Source organism: Pteropus medius, unplaced genomic scaffold (assembly GCF_902729225.1).
Source record: "Pteropus medius unplaced genomic scaffold, Ma_sr-lr_union100, whole genome shotgun sequence".
Classification (NCBI taxonomy): domain Eukaryota; kingdom Metazoa; phylum Chordata; class Mammalia; order Chiroptera; family Pteropodidae; genus Pteropus; species Pteropus medius.
The window spans coordinates 9,284,071-9,297,703 of NW_024349798.1; the positions used below are offsets into that span (position 1 = coordinate 9,284,071).

General features: G+C 51.3%; 1 protein-coding gene across 4 annotated transcripts in view; it reads right to left on the reverse strand.

Moving 5' to 3' along the window:
- Positions 1 to 737: 737 nt before the first annotated feature.
- The window catches only part of TMEM114 (transmembrane protein 114), a 23,939-nt gene continuing 11,043 nt past the window's right edge, over positions 738 to 13,633 (reverse strand). For 2 of the 4 annotated variants that reach the window (XM_039885293.1, XM_039885294.1), the window contains exons 3-4: positions 12,271 to 12,351; positions 3,020 to 3,578 (exon numbers count right to left, since the gene is read on the reverse strand). In XM_039885293.1, the coding sequence (XP_039741227.1) occupies positions 3,094 to 3,578; positions 12,271 to 12,351 (566 nt within the window). In that variant the 3' untranslated portion in view covers positions 3,020 to 3,093. Of the gene's footprint in view, positions 2,190 to 3,019; positions 3,579 to 12,270; positions 12,352 to 12,602; positions 13,117 to 13,633 lie in introns of those variants that run through there. The other 2 variants (XM_039885292.1, XM_039885291.1) reach the window with 2 other exon arrangements.

Below are 13,633 nucleotides of genomic sequence, written 5' to 3' on the forward strand. Positions count from 1 at the left end.
GGATGGATGGATGAAGTGATAAGCAACAGATCACCTGGGGAACCTCGGTACGGTGCCAGTGCCCAGGTCCGCTTTTGAGGTTTTTGATTGTACTGGGCTCAGTTGAGGCCCAAGGGTTAGAAAGTTTTGGGGTTTAGTTTTAAGTCCCCAGGTGATGTCAGAGTTGAGACGCACTGTCTTTCAGCCTGGGCAAATTCTCTCCAGCTGCCAAAAACCTGTCCCATTGTGCTCAGAATAGGATCGGAACGGAATGGAACGGAAGAGAACAGGAATGATCCGAAACCTCGCTTAATCATCAGCACCTCCTCACCATGGACCCCCTTCTCTCCCCGCTCCTCGCCTCCCTCACCTCACCCCTAACATCACCCTCAACTCTTTTCCTCGCTTTTCCTCAGACACAAACCCGTTCCCACCTCGGGGCCTTTGCACGTACTGTCACCTGCCTGGTCTGCTGCTTCCCCACCTAGCAGCTTCCTCGTTCGGGGTCTCAGCGCAATGCCACCTCCTCCAAGAGGCCCTTCCTGATTGTCCTTCTGAAGGTAGCATCTTTCTCAGCCACGCTCCATCTCATGAGCCTGCTTTATGTTCTTTGTAACACATAATTAGTACCTGAATGTCTCATATGTATTATTAGTTTGCGTGTTTCCATGTAAGCCAGTGAGGGCAGGGATCTTGTCATCCATTCCCACTAATGCGTCCCCAGGCCCAATTATAGTCTTAACACAAAATAGGTGCTTCGTAAATATTTATTGAATGAGTGAAATTCTTTTCAACTATGTTATCAGTTCCTTGAGTACACACATGCTTTCTTTTACTTGTTTTTCTTCCTCTGGCAGGATCTCTCAGCGTCGGCACTATTGACACGTGGGACTGGATAATTCTCTATCGCAGGGCGTCCTGTGCATGTAGCATGTTCAGCAGCCTCCCTGGCCTCCACCCACTACATGCCAGCTGTAACAGCTAAAACTGTCTCTATACATTGCCCAATGTCTCTGCCTGGCCGTGTTTGACCCGGTGGGTGCCTGGACCCCAGAGGGCTGAAAACAAATGTTCTTGCACTGGTTAATAAAGTCTTGTCTGTGACAGAGTTCCACCATGTGACCAGCAGGTGGCAGCAAAGACTGCCTTTTCACCAGCATGGTTGCCCTCACGGTGGGAAAATTTTCTTTTCCCCAGCCTACAGTCTGATTTTGCAACCGTACTTACTCACCCCCAAGGGATTTTGTAAGCAATCCCCTCAATTCGTGCTTTTCCAGACTAGACAGAAAGGGAGCAATAGCCACGTCCTAACCCAAGCCCAGACAGAAAGTCAAGCGCTGCAGGCGTTGGCAGGCGTGGGAAGAAAATCATCTTGGAATCAGGCAGATCTGAATTTCAGTCCCGGTTTTATCCCTTTCTCTCCTCGTGCCCTCAGCCAGTTAACGTAACCTGTCTGGGTGACAAACGGTGACCACACTGCAGCCAGCCAGCCATGAACTTGCTCAGAAAAGTTGTGGTAAAGGATCGAGCACTGTTTGGGAGCTAGGAATATGCCACTAGCTCGCTGTGCACCTTTGTGCAACTTACCTAACCTCTCTGGTCCTCCGTCTCCTTAACGAAGAAGAAGAGCTGATCCAGAGGGCAGGGATGAGGATGAAAGCCAGAGCAGGCACGCGGAGGCTGCATTCTGTAATGTTCTGTCTGTGATTAAGGGGTTGTTTTGTTGTTTCATGGGTTCTGCATCCCCCTCGGCCTCCTCCAGCCGGAACAGATACATGTGTGGACACACAGCACACACCACCAGGCAGCACAGGCGCTGAGATAACAGCCAAGCCCAGAGCTTAGTCCACAGTGGTTCTCGGGTTGGGCCTTTGACCTCCACTAGTGGCCTTGGAGGAACAAGAGGCCGTGGCCTACCAAGATGGGTCCACGAGGCCCCGGGCCAGCCTGCCTCCCACCACGACCAGGCCTCCAGGTTCAGATGGCCTGCTCCTGCCGCCGTCTCAGGCTGAGCACGCGGGCTGCCGCCAGGAAGGCGGCCCCGGTGAGCAGCTCGGCGATGAAACTGATCCAGCCCAGGGCCAGGGACCAGCCGAAGCGGATGTCCACCTGGTCCAGGAGGGCCTTCTCCTCCAGGAGACACAGCGCCTCCTGGAGGGCGGCGGCGGAATACGCGATGTAGAGGCTGATGCCAGCGAGGGTGACCAGAGCTGCAGGGAGGCCAAGGAGAGCAGATCAACCCCACTGGCACAGCCCTCCTCCTCCTTGTCGCCCGGCCAAGCCACCCTGGCCTTGTGAGGCATCCGTGCTCCTTCTCACCCCAGGGCCCACACACACTGGGCCCTCAGCCCCATACACCCTCCTTCCCTTCTTCCTGCCATCAGTAACGCCTATCCATCCCTGCGCCTCGGCTCATGTGTCCACTCCGGTCAAATCCCCCTGTGGCCTCACAGCACCGCGCAGCCCTCTGTCACTGCCCAGGTCGGAACTGCGACTTTGCATTTGTTTGTGAAATAACTAACGTCTGTCTGCCCCAACGAGCCGAGAGCTCCAGGGCCTCGCCCTGGATTTCCCAGCACCCAGAACGACCCCCGCACACAGAGTCTTCAAAGACATATCATTAAAGCTGCGCTGTCCGGGCCTAGAGCCACTGGCCATGCGAGGCTGTTTAAACTTAATTTATACGAAAGGCTCAGCCCCTCGTTGGCACCTGCCGCGTGTCGTGTGCCCCTGAACCTGGGTCCCGGCTCCCCCACTGCACGGCGCAGGTCAGGGAGCGTCACCCCCGGGCGGTGCCAGGATCCAGATTTTGTCATTGGATGAGCAATGAATGCCGACATGAATAACGATCGTGGGTGGTTGCAGATCTGAGCCTCAGATTTTCACCTTTGCTTACTCCTTTTATTTTTTTTTCCTCCATGGATTCCAAGTGTGTGTGTCATCGATGTTCTCGGTTTTGTTTTTGTTTTTGTTTTTGTTTTTTTAAGGTGGGACCGTGTCAAGCGCAGCGGAAGTAGTGAGGCCTGAGCACAAGCAGCCAGCGTGCTGGATCCCAGCTTTGAAAGCCTCTGGTCGGCCAAGCGCACGGTATTAACCCACGCGTGGCCCGGATTTTTAATTAATCACAGCGGATTCTGTCAGAATGGCAGAGGGCACAAGAGTGAAGGTCTTCTGCCAGCTCCCAGCCCTAAAGCGGATGCTCTCTCCGAACTGCTTCTTTGGCAAAATCATGGAAATGACTCTCAGAGCCCGCTTTCCACCCCTCTGCCTCGCCCTTGGGACCACAGACCCAGGAAACGAGGGACCCTGGGCCGGAAACCGCTCATCCCTTGCAGCTGGGATATCACAGATGGGGAAACTGAGCCCAGAGAGATGACGGGGCCCCTGTTCCCTCCCCTGTTGAGGGTCCGTGTGCAGCCCCTCCTGCTGGAGCCCAAGCCCCTGGCGAGGGGAGCACCTACCTCCAAAGAGGAAGAGGGTTCCCGTGAGCAGAAGGAGGAGGGAGGCTCGGAGGAGGAAGCTCAGAAACCCTGTCATCCCTCCAAACACCATCAGGATCAGGCTGAGCGGCAGCAGAATCACGAAGGTCCCATGCATGGCTGAGAAGAGAGAAGACAGCAGGTCATTAACATCCTTCAGTCAATCAACAAACATTTCCCGATCATCTGCTATGGGGCCACGCCCAAATGCTGTGGGCAGGAATTAGCACCGCTGGTTACTACTACTACTACTTCTAATGATAGCAATAATAATACTAAGAACACTTACTGAGGCTCATCTCTGCCAGGCTTTGTGTTGCATAAACATTGTCGCATGTAATTCTCATGCCCCTTGCAAGGTAGGTATTTACTGTTCATTCACTAATTCACTCCGCCCATGTGTACGGAGTGCGTACTGTGTGCCAGGCACATTGAAACGGCTGAGTCGGTGGCAAACACACCAAGACTTCTTCCTTCGTGGGGCTGCCATTTAGTGAGGGGAATCAAGTAGCGAACAAATAAATAAGTGACAAAGTTGAGAGGTGGCGACAAATGCATGGGGTGGGGAGTAAATGCAGCAAGGGGGTGACATTCGATGAAGCAAAGACCTGAAGGAGGTAAGGGAGGCATCTGTGCAGAATGAAGGGCCAGAGGGCAAGGGTCACAGGCAGAGGGAGGAGCAGATGCAGAGTCTGAGATGGGAGTGCGCCTGGGAGGTGGGGTCCCCTAGGGAAAGCCAGCGAGGGTGGCATGGAGCGAGGGAAAAGAGAGGCAGATTATTACATTACAAGGCATGATTAGAACTTGCATTATAAAATTGGAAAATAGAAAAGAATGAATTACATGAAAGCCAAGACCCATGGTGAGGTGGGGTGGGAGAGGGATGGAGGAAGTCTAGGGTCTCGAGAGCTCAAGGTCTAAATAATTGCCACCACTTTGGCTCTGAGCTTCCCAACAACCAATGCAAAAAGGGAAACAAGTGCAAAGTTCTTTTTCACCGGTCATTCATTTACCAAATATTATCAGCCATTTACTGTGAGCGGGGCACTGGGCCTCTTTGCATTCTTTTGGCAACAAGATAGGCATGAAAATAAACACTTCCATCCTTCAGAGTAATCGAAGAATCATTTCTTCCAGGAGTCTTTTTCAATCCACGTCTGCCGCTGTCCACACGGTCAGGTGGCCCTGCTCTGTGCCCCCTCGGCTCTCCATAGTCACCCTGTCCTGGCATTTGTTTCCTAGTGTTGAAGACATCTTAGTCACTTTTCTGTCTCGCCCGTTAAGCTGTGAGTTCCTTGACGAGGCAGATCTTGTCTCCTCTTGTACAATTGTACCCCTGAATTTCTAGTAACACTCTTAGGATGTGGTGAGTATTCGACAGGTGTTTGTTGACCTAATTAATTCACTAAAAACTAGACAGTATGGCTCTCTGGCAGTAAAAATATGGCAGTTGCTAAGAATTCAAAAGGAAACCAAGGAAGCTTGAGAGATGACCTCACGGTGGTTAAAAATATGGACTTTAGAGCTGGATGATCTGCCATTTAAATTGGGGCGCTGACTGGGGGCCTTGGGCATGTCACTTAATTCCTCAGAAGCTCCATTTCCACATCTATGAAATGGAGGTAATAATATGTGGTCCACAGTATTATCCCAAGAATAATATGTGTAAAAACAATGCAGCAACATGGGGGAATTGTTCAATTCGTATCCTGTAGAAAAAGTACTAAATAAATCATAACCTGCCACAAATAAAGACAATGAAGTGGTAATAACTCAGTCTGACTTCCACTGTGACCAAATCACTTTGTTCTCAATCCCCTAAATGCCACCAACCTCAGTACGTCAAGGAAACAAGACCAATCTCCCTCCCAGGGCTGTCACGGGAGAAAATGTGATTACAGGGGACGAGACCTGTGGTTCTCCTTCCTCTCTCTCCCCCGCCCCCCCATCCTTCCTTCCTTCCTTTCCTAAGGAAAAATCTTGGGCAAGGAACCACAACAGCTGGCATGAAAACCTGGTCCTGTAGATCTGGCCCTGGCATGGCACTGTCTCCAAACGATGGCTGAAAAGTAAAATCATTCCTCATTTAGAAATTAATAAGGTTTCCCGGAGTTGGTCGAGCCCTGGCAGCCCACGTGTGAGTTCCCCAGACGCGCTACAAACGGACTTGATGTACGAATTCAATTAAAAGCCTGGGTAAGAACAGTCCCCATGGGAGAGTTGTAAAGTCTCCTGCTGAAATGTGGTTTTAGCTCTCTCTCTTTTTTATTTCTTTTTTCTTCTTCTTTTGTTTTTTTTGCATGTGCCTTCGCCTTTATTATTTTTTGATTTTTCTAGGCTGTGGACTTGGAACATGAGTTCTGTTCTCTTGGGAAATGTACCCTTCTCCAACCACATCTCATCCAAGAACAAACGTCTACGGGCCTCTGATAAGGGTCGGGCTCTGCCACAGAGCTGGGGACGCCACCGTGGACGAGGACCCTGCCCCAGTACTGGAGAGAGACTAGCAAGGAAACAGAGGAGATAATTACAGACTGCGACGTGTCACGAAGGAAATAAGCATGATGACACGGAAAAACGGGGTGGGCAGTGAGTGGCCGTATTAGTTTCTTCCGGGCGCTGTAACAAATTACGGCAAACTTGGTGTCTTAAACACAGCTGGAATTTCTTCTCTCACGGTTCTGGAGGCCTCAAGTCCAAAATCAAGGTGTCAGCAGGACCGCACTTCCTCCAAAGTCTCCAGCGGAGAATCCTTCCCCTCCTCTTCCAGCTTCTGACGGACGCTGACCATCCTTGATGTCCCTTGGCTTGTGGCAGCCTCGCTCTTAACGTCCACCTCTGTCTTCACATGGCCTGCTTTTCTCTCCTCTGGGATTGTCCTTTTCTTCTAAGGAGACTTGTCATAGGATGTAGGGCCCATCTGGTGAATCGAAAATGATCTCATCCCAAGATCCTTAACTTAATTACATCTGCAGAGACACTTCTACCAAATAATGTCACATTCCCGGGTACCAGGGGTTAGGACGTGGACCTGTCTTTTGGCGGAGTGACGCCTTCCACTCCGCTGTAGAATCTGCAGTCGAAGCTCCACAGATGATAGCTCAGGAGAATTGATAACAATAACGTTGCCATTATTTCATCAAGGTCATGGTTTCATCGAGGATAAATATGTGCCCAAGTACAAGAGATTTTCAACTCAAAAATGCTTTGTCACGAGTAGAAAGAATGCAGACCCAGAAAGAAGTAAAAATGCTCCCGCAGAGGAAAACTGACTGCTCCGTTGTCACATGGTGCAAAGAACCGCTCGGCGGGAACACCAGGCTCCCACCATGCTCCCGAGATCAGGAACCCCCGAGGTGGTTGGCGAAGCAACAGTTCTGCTCTTAAAGACAGAAGGGACACGCTTTTCTCCAGATACATCAGACGCTCTGGCGGCCGAAGAAAGTCTCAGGAACCATTTCAAACCAAAGCGGGCGATGTCACCGTCTTTAGTTTACAACCTTGTCAGTGTGACTTTGAGACTCCAGGATGGGCCCAGACACATTCGATCCTATTGTGCTTGATAAGAAAGTGGATTTTTAAAAAATGTTTGTAAATATTTGTCCTTGAGTCTGCTGTTAGCAGAACATAGCCCCCTCGAGGACCGGGAATGCCTCTCAGTTATCTTCATGGTCTCCGAGGTGCGTTGTTGTGGTATGCAAAGAACGCACTCTGCATGCAAAGACTTGGTTGGGTTCAAATCCTGACTCTGTCTGTTACCAAGAAAATGATACCATCTTTCAAAAGCCCGTTTCCTCACCTGTCAAATTGGACCATGGATTACCTTCTGACTTTGCCAAGCCGTTGTGAGCTTTGAACGTTGGGATAATCGTTTCTTTCTTATCCTCGAGTACCTTACGCTCTTCCAGGTAAGACTTTTTAACTCCCATTTCACAGATGAGGAAACGGAGGTTCAAGGTGTCAAAGTTCAAGGTATGTCAGTTGCTCAAGACGGAAGAGCTATCAAGTGTCACAAGAAAGGGGGCTGGCAAAGGGGTGATGGGACTGCAGACAGGTGCTTAACCCAGCCTGGGAGTGAGGAAGGGTTTGGAATGGGATCTTAGCTAAGACCCGGAGGTCAGGTGAAGAGGCGTTAAGTGGACCCAGAGGAGGGGCACGGACGTTCCTGGAAGAGAGGACAGAATGTGCCAAGACCCCAAAGCAGGAGACACTCCAGAAGCACGCACATACTTCGGTTCTGGCAGCTGGAGAGAGAAGCAGAGATCGCAGATAGCTCCATGAACCACACTCAGGAGAAGTTCGCCCGCTAGGGCATCCTCTTGGGGTGTATTTGGTAGCAATCTATAACGCTCTTTCGGGAAATTTTTCAAACAAGACTCATGTGGTCGCCCCCGGCTTTTTTTTCGTCTCCTCCCAGAGTGAACCTCCAGGAATGCTTAGAGCACATCCTTCCAGTCTTTTTTCCATATAGTTATGTTTTTTTCCTACATATATTTACTTATTTCCCCAAGGTGTGCATTTGGTCACACTTTAACATATCTAAAAATAGGATGTGTTTGACCATCCAAAGCGTCACACATTTATAATTGGCAGGGTTGTTTTCTTTCTGAATGGCATATTAAATTTTTGGCATCTACCCACAGAAAAGGTATAACTCGGGCGGGGGCAGGAAGTTGGGATGAGGAGAAATAACAAATGGAATCATACTGCCCATAACGCCCTGTAATCTGTTGGGTTTGTTTGTTTTTTGTTTTTTGTTTTTTTTCATTTCATAGTATAACTTGGCATTCTACCCAGGTTAGTATACTATTTTTACAGGCTACATAATATTCCACACAATAAATATATCACACATAAATGTTTAGCCATATCTCCGTGCATGGGCACTGAAGCTGTGTCTTGTTTTTCACTGTTACAAAAATGGTATGGTGAACCTCTTCTCAGAAGCCAAACATAGTCAATACCAAGGAGTGGAATTACTTTGAATATGAATTTTTTAATGCGTACTTGACTTTCTGTGGGTGCCCCGAAGCCTGGGGCTTTGTGCCTGGAGGAGTGCAGCTATGCATACCTTGCAACTCAAAGTTCCCTCCTGGGCCCAGGCAGCATCTGAACACCTTTATGTCCCCAGTCCCTTCTCCGTGCCTGTACCCACCACCTCCTCTCCTGTGACTTGCACCAGGCATCATGGGAGGGCTGGTTTTAATTTCCACACTCCCACAAGAGCCCAGCACCCAATCTCACCTCCTCAGAGGACGGCCAAGCTCAGTCCTGCCTCGTGGCTCACATTACACTGAAATTATACTCAGTATAGCATCATTCTAAAAGGGTAGACATTGCCTGGGTTCAAATCCCAGATCTACCAGTTACTGTGCAAACTTTGGTAACTTACCTAACCTCTCTGTGCCTCGGTTTCTTCATTCAAAAAATGAGGATGATAATAACAGTATCCACCTCATGAGGTTGTTGTGAGGATCAGCTCCATTTTATGGGTGAGAAGCCTGAGGCTCAAGGAAGCAATATGACTTAAAGCAGGAGGAGGAGACATTAACTGAGCTCCTACTGCACACAGTGCCATCTGTGTTGGATGCTTTGCTCATGTGACCTCATTTCATCTCAAAGCAGCCTGTTTATGGAAGGTGACTCGCCAGAAGTCAGACAGCTGGTAAGAGGTGGGTCCTTATTTATCATAGGGATAATCCTTTGTCACGAGTGGCACATAACTCAGCCTGGCCAATCCACATATCCCATCCCTTCTGCCATAGGGATTGGCTCAGATCTGGACATGTGATCCAATCTGGTCCAGCGAGAAGCCTACCTGAAAGTTTTACAGAATTCTTGGTAAATGGCAAGTCTCCTCCTGCTTGGGTTGTTAAGACTGGACATGATTTAGTTGAAAGCAGAGCCCAAACAGAGGCAAAGCCCCAAGAGGAGAAGAAAAATTGAGTTCAGTTCTCTGGATTCTAGCAGGCTAGAGCTTTGCAGTTACATGGACCAAGAATTCCTTTTCTTGTTTAAACAGGTATGATTTGAATTTCTGCCACTTGCCACCAAAAGACTCCTGGCCGATACTGTTCCAGACTGCGGCTCTTATCTGCACTGTGCTGAATTAGATGACCTCTCTCCTCGCCAAAATTAGTCCAGTGCCTAGCCAGGGAACCAAAGCCACAACATCCCCAGAGCTAACCTGAAAAACAAAGTGGATTTTTCTTGGGCACTGAAGTGGTCTGCCTGCTTGGGTTTTCTTGGAGGAAAAATCCAAGGTTCTCCCCACATACCCCCACCAGGATGGGTCTAGGAGGCTGATTGAGAGGACATGCCGCCTTGACAGCTGGCCTCTCCTCTTTATGGAAAGAAACATCTTCACAAAATAGAAGAGCTTGGACAAGATTCGAAATTCCTTCTAGAGATAGAAACATTCTGGGAAAAAAGCTCTCTCCAGGGGTGATTTGCAGCAAGCATGTGGTCTGAAGGGGCAGACTGCTCTCTGCTGCAGATGATATAATGGTAATAACAGCAGCTACCACTTCAGGCGCACTTACGGGGGGCCAGGCCCTGCCGGAAGCTCTTTAAATACGCCCTCCCCTTGCATCCTCACAAGATCCTTATGAAGAAAGATGACAGCTATTCTCATTTTGCCCATGAGAGCTATACGGGAGTTAGCCATCCAATTCACCCATAGATGTGATGAGTGGTCTGGATGCCAGCACCCAGCCCTACAAAGGGTTGGCAGTCCATAGATGTGGCTACAGCTAAAAGAGGCTGGAAGGAATAGTCAGAGGATTCGTGTTTATTGAGCACTTATTATGTGTCTAGTACTTTTATAGCAAATTCTTTCATGCAGAGTAGAGGTCCCACAGCAAGCAGCACTATGGGAGGTCCCAGGTAAAGTCTATTTTTTCATCCGTCTGGTTCTTAGAATCCTGACCACATTTTCTCATGGTTTTGGTATCTCATTTCAATAGATGTAGGAAGTGAGGCTCAGAGCGGTTAAGACACCTATCCCAGGATCACAGAGGGTCCTGGTGAAGGTCTGAGCTGGGATTTGACCCCCATCTTCCTTACTTCAAGGGTGAGAACTCTTGATTATTCTTGAAACAACATTCTGAGAACATCCAAGTTCCTCACAGTCCAGCGTGAAGCTGAGGGCAGAGTCCAGAGTACCTCTACCTTTCCTCAACCTTCCATATGTCCCAGGTGTCTGGGGGATGTGTCCTTCAGTGAGACCTTATGCCATGGTATGCTGGAGCTGGATCATATCAGCTCACGAGAACCAATTAAGTTTTAGGAATTTTGTGAGCCAGCTGACATCATGTTGATACCTCGAAATTGACCACAGGGAGAATATTTACACCACAGAAATCAGCAAATGCTACAAATCCAGACTCCTCTGCCCCGCCCCCCTCCCCTCCCAGAGAGCCGGTTGTTAAATATTTTCCAGCATACCCCTGGACTTCACAGAAACAACTCTGGTTCATTCATTTACTCATTCATTCATTCATTCAGCAAATATATATTGAGCTCCACCTGTAACATAATATAGTCTGCATTCATTCTCATACCTGTGTGGCAAACCTTGGCTCCTGGCCTACACTCTGCCGGGCTCTGCGCTAAATATTGAGATCTTGGCAGTGGCTAGGTAGACATGGCTCCTGCTCTCATGGAGCTCCCAGTCTAACGAGGGTGAGATTTTAACCCCAAAAACGTCATGCAACCTGTTCTATGAGTAGGAGCTGAGCAAGTCAAGCCAGCAGGTGGGAGCGGACAGACTCCAGGTAGAGGGAATGGCATGTGCAAAGTCCCTGTGGCAGGAGGAAGCTTGGCCTGTTCCAGGACCTGGCCCAAGGCCAGCATAGTCAGAGAGGAGAGAGCAAAGCAGGCAACGGACTTGGAGAGGGTCCCTGGCAGCCCTAGTGGGCCACGTTAGGGACAAGCCTCAGTGAGTCTATCCAAAATTGCCACATTTTTCACCGTCTATGGAACTCAGTCTTCATTTCCTCGGGCCTCAGTTTCCACATTGGAAAAAACGAAGATAAAAATGGAGGCTGTGAGGATTAAATGCAGGCAGATGAAAAGCATTTAGCTCCACATCTGGCCCGCAGCGAGCCTCAATGAACTGGACTATTACGTTCATTTCCCTCCTTCCACAAGTGTTCATTCAATGCGTCTGCCTTCCTGCATTCGGGCCTTGCGGTTTGCTGGCTTCCAAATACCATGCTAGGCACTTGGGAAATCAGCCACCCCCAGGGCAGACGGTGGCCCCTGGAGGGAGGGGGTGTCCTCTGCCTCAGGGTGGCCTTCCTTGAATCATTCCACAGATGTTTATTACATCCCTGCTACAGTGAGGATACAAGCAGGGCTGACCGGGGTGTGCCTTCTGACCTATGGGATAAGACTTCTCTTCTTTCTGACCTTCAGCTCCCCAGGCTGGTTTAGGTGTCTCCCTGAGATCCCAGCCACCTTCCCTCACGCTGTGTCACTCTGAAATGGAACTGAATTCCCATGTCTGTCTCCGCAGCTGGTCTGTGAGCTCCTTGAAGGCAAGGCCTGGGTCTTAATCGTCAGCACCGTGCCTGGCACACAGAAAGCCTGCGCTCGACCGTTTGTCGACTGACTCCTAAACCGCACCACGTTACAGGTGGAGCCAGAGAAGCCCCGCCCGCTGCTCCCAGCTCCGGTTCCCCCTCCAGCCGATGTCAGAGGCCACCCGCCAAGCCGTTCCGCCCTGCCCCCGCCCGCTGTTAGGAGAAGTGCTCCAAAACTGGTGGCCCACCCTAGGGGTCTCCTCCCAGCCTCCCCACCCCGGACTCACTGAGAAGTTGTCGACTCGAGTCGCTGACGGTCACGTTCTCCTGCCAAAACGGGTTCATCAGAGGCGCGCACGGGCTCTGGACTGCAGGGGACAGAGGAAGCAGTGGACAGGGCCCTGGAGTTGGGACCCCAGCCCGAAGATGCCCCACACCCGCCCCAGATGCGCCACCGGGAGCGCCTGCGGAGGCCACGTCTCAGAAGGGTGCTGGCAGCCCCCGCCCTCTGTCCACCTCCCTGCGGACCCCCAGACGCCGTGTTTAAAGCTTGGAGGCTGGGAGGAGGGGCGGGCGCCCAGCAACAGGTCCCCGGCCCGGGTCCCCGCGGGCCCCTTACCCCTGCAGGTGCGCCAGAGGCCGGAGTGCGAGCTCAGGGGCTCCAGCTGGCTTCGGTTGGCGCCCCCCGCGCGGTCCTGCGACCCCAGGCCGCCGCGTTCCAACCTCTCGGTGTCAATGATGTACCAGAAGTCGGTGCCGATGGCGGCCGCCAGCAGCACGAAGCTGAGCGCCCCTGCCAGCGCCGCGGCGCCCGCCAGCGCGCCCAGGGGCACCCGCATCTCCCAGCTCCCAGCTCACCGCCCGTGTCGCTCTGCTGGGGTCTGGAACCCCAGCTCCAGACCTCGATCCCTCCTCCACCCCTGGCTCCGCCCCTCAGAGTCTCACCTGAGTCCTGGGACCCGCACGCACTCCTTCCAGAGACCCCATCACCTGCGCCCTCAGACCCCAGCCCAAGCGCACCCTCTCATCTCTCTTCCCACTTCTCCCCCAGACCCTTCCCGCTCCAATCCCCTCCCTTACTCCCCAGGAACCCCCAGCTGTTGCTCGCTCTGCCCTGCCTCTCCCTGCCCACCCCAGCCCTTCTCGCTCTGTCCACACCACCTCCTCTGTGCCCCACTTCCCGCCTGAGGCTCCAAGAGTCCTCCTTCGCCCGCCCTCCCACAGGTCTTGGGACCGTGCTCCCTCTCCTTGGTGTTCAGCCCCGGCCACGCTGGAGGCTGGGCTGTGTGGGGGAAGGGAGGGTGGCTTTCCCACAAACTGGGGAGTAAGAAGAAGGGGCGCTGGGCAGTAAGAAGAAGGGGCGCTGCGGGCCAGACAGCCCTTCCCAGAGCTTGCGGATAATCTTCAACGGCCCCTCTGTGTCCAGCTCCAATTGCTCTTGCTCCAAAATTCACCTTCCCTTGATCTTTCTAGGCTAGCTCCTAAGGGGAAAGGCAGATCCATTTTTTATCAAAGTTCTTTAAAGCAATGGGTAAGCCAGGTCCTCTTGGCTATGGTGTCTATCACCAAAGTCTTCCTTCATCACCATTCTTGCCACCATCAGCACTCCCATCATCACCACCAGCATCAGCATCACCATCATCACCATTA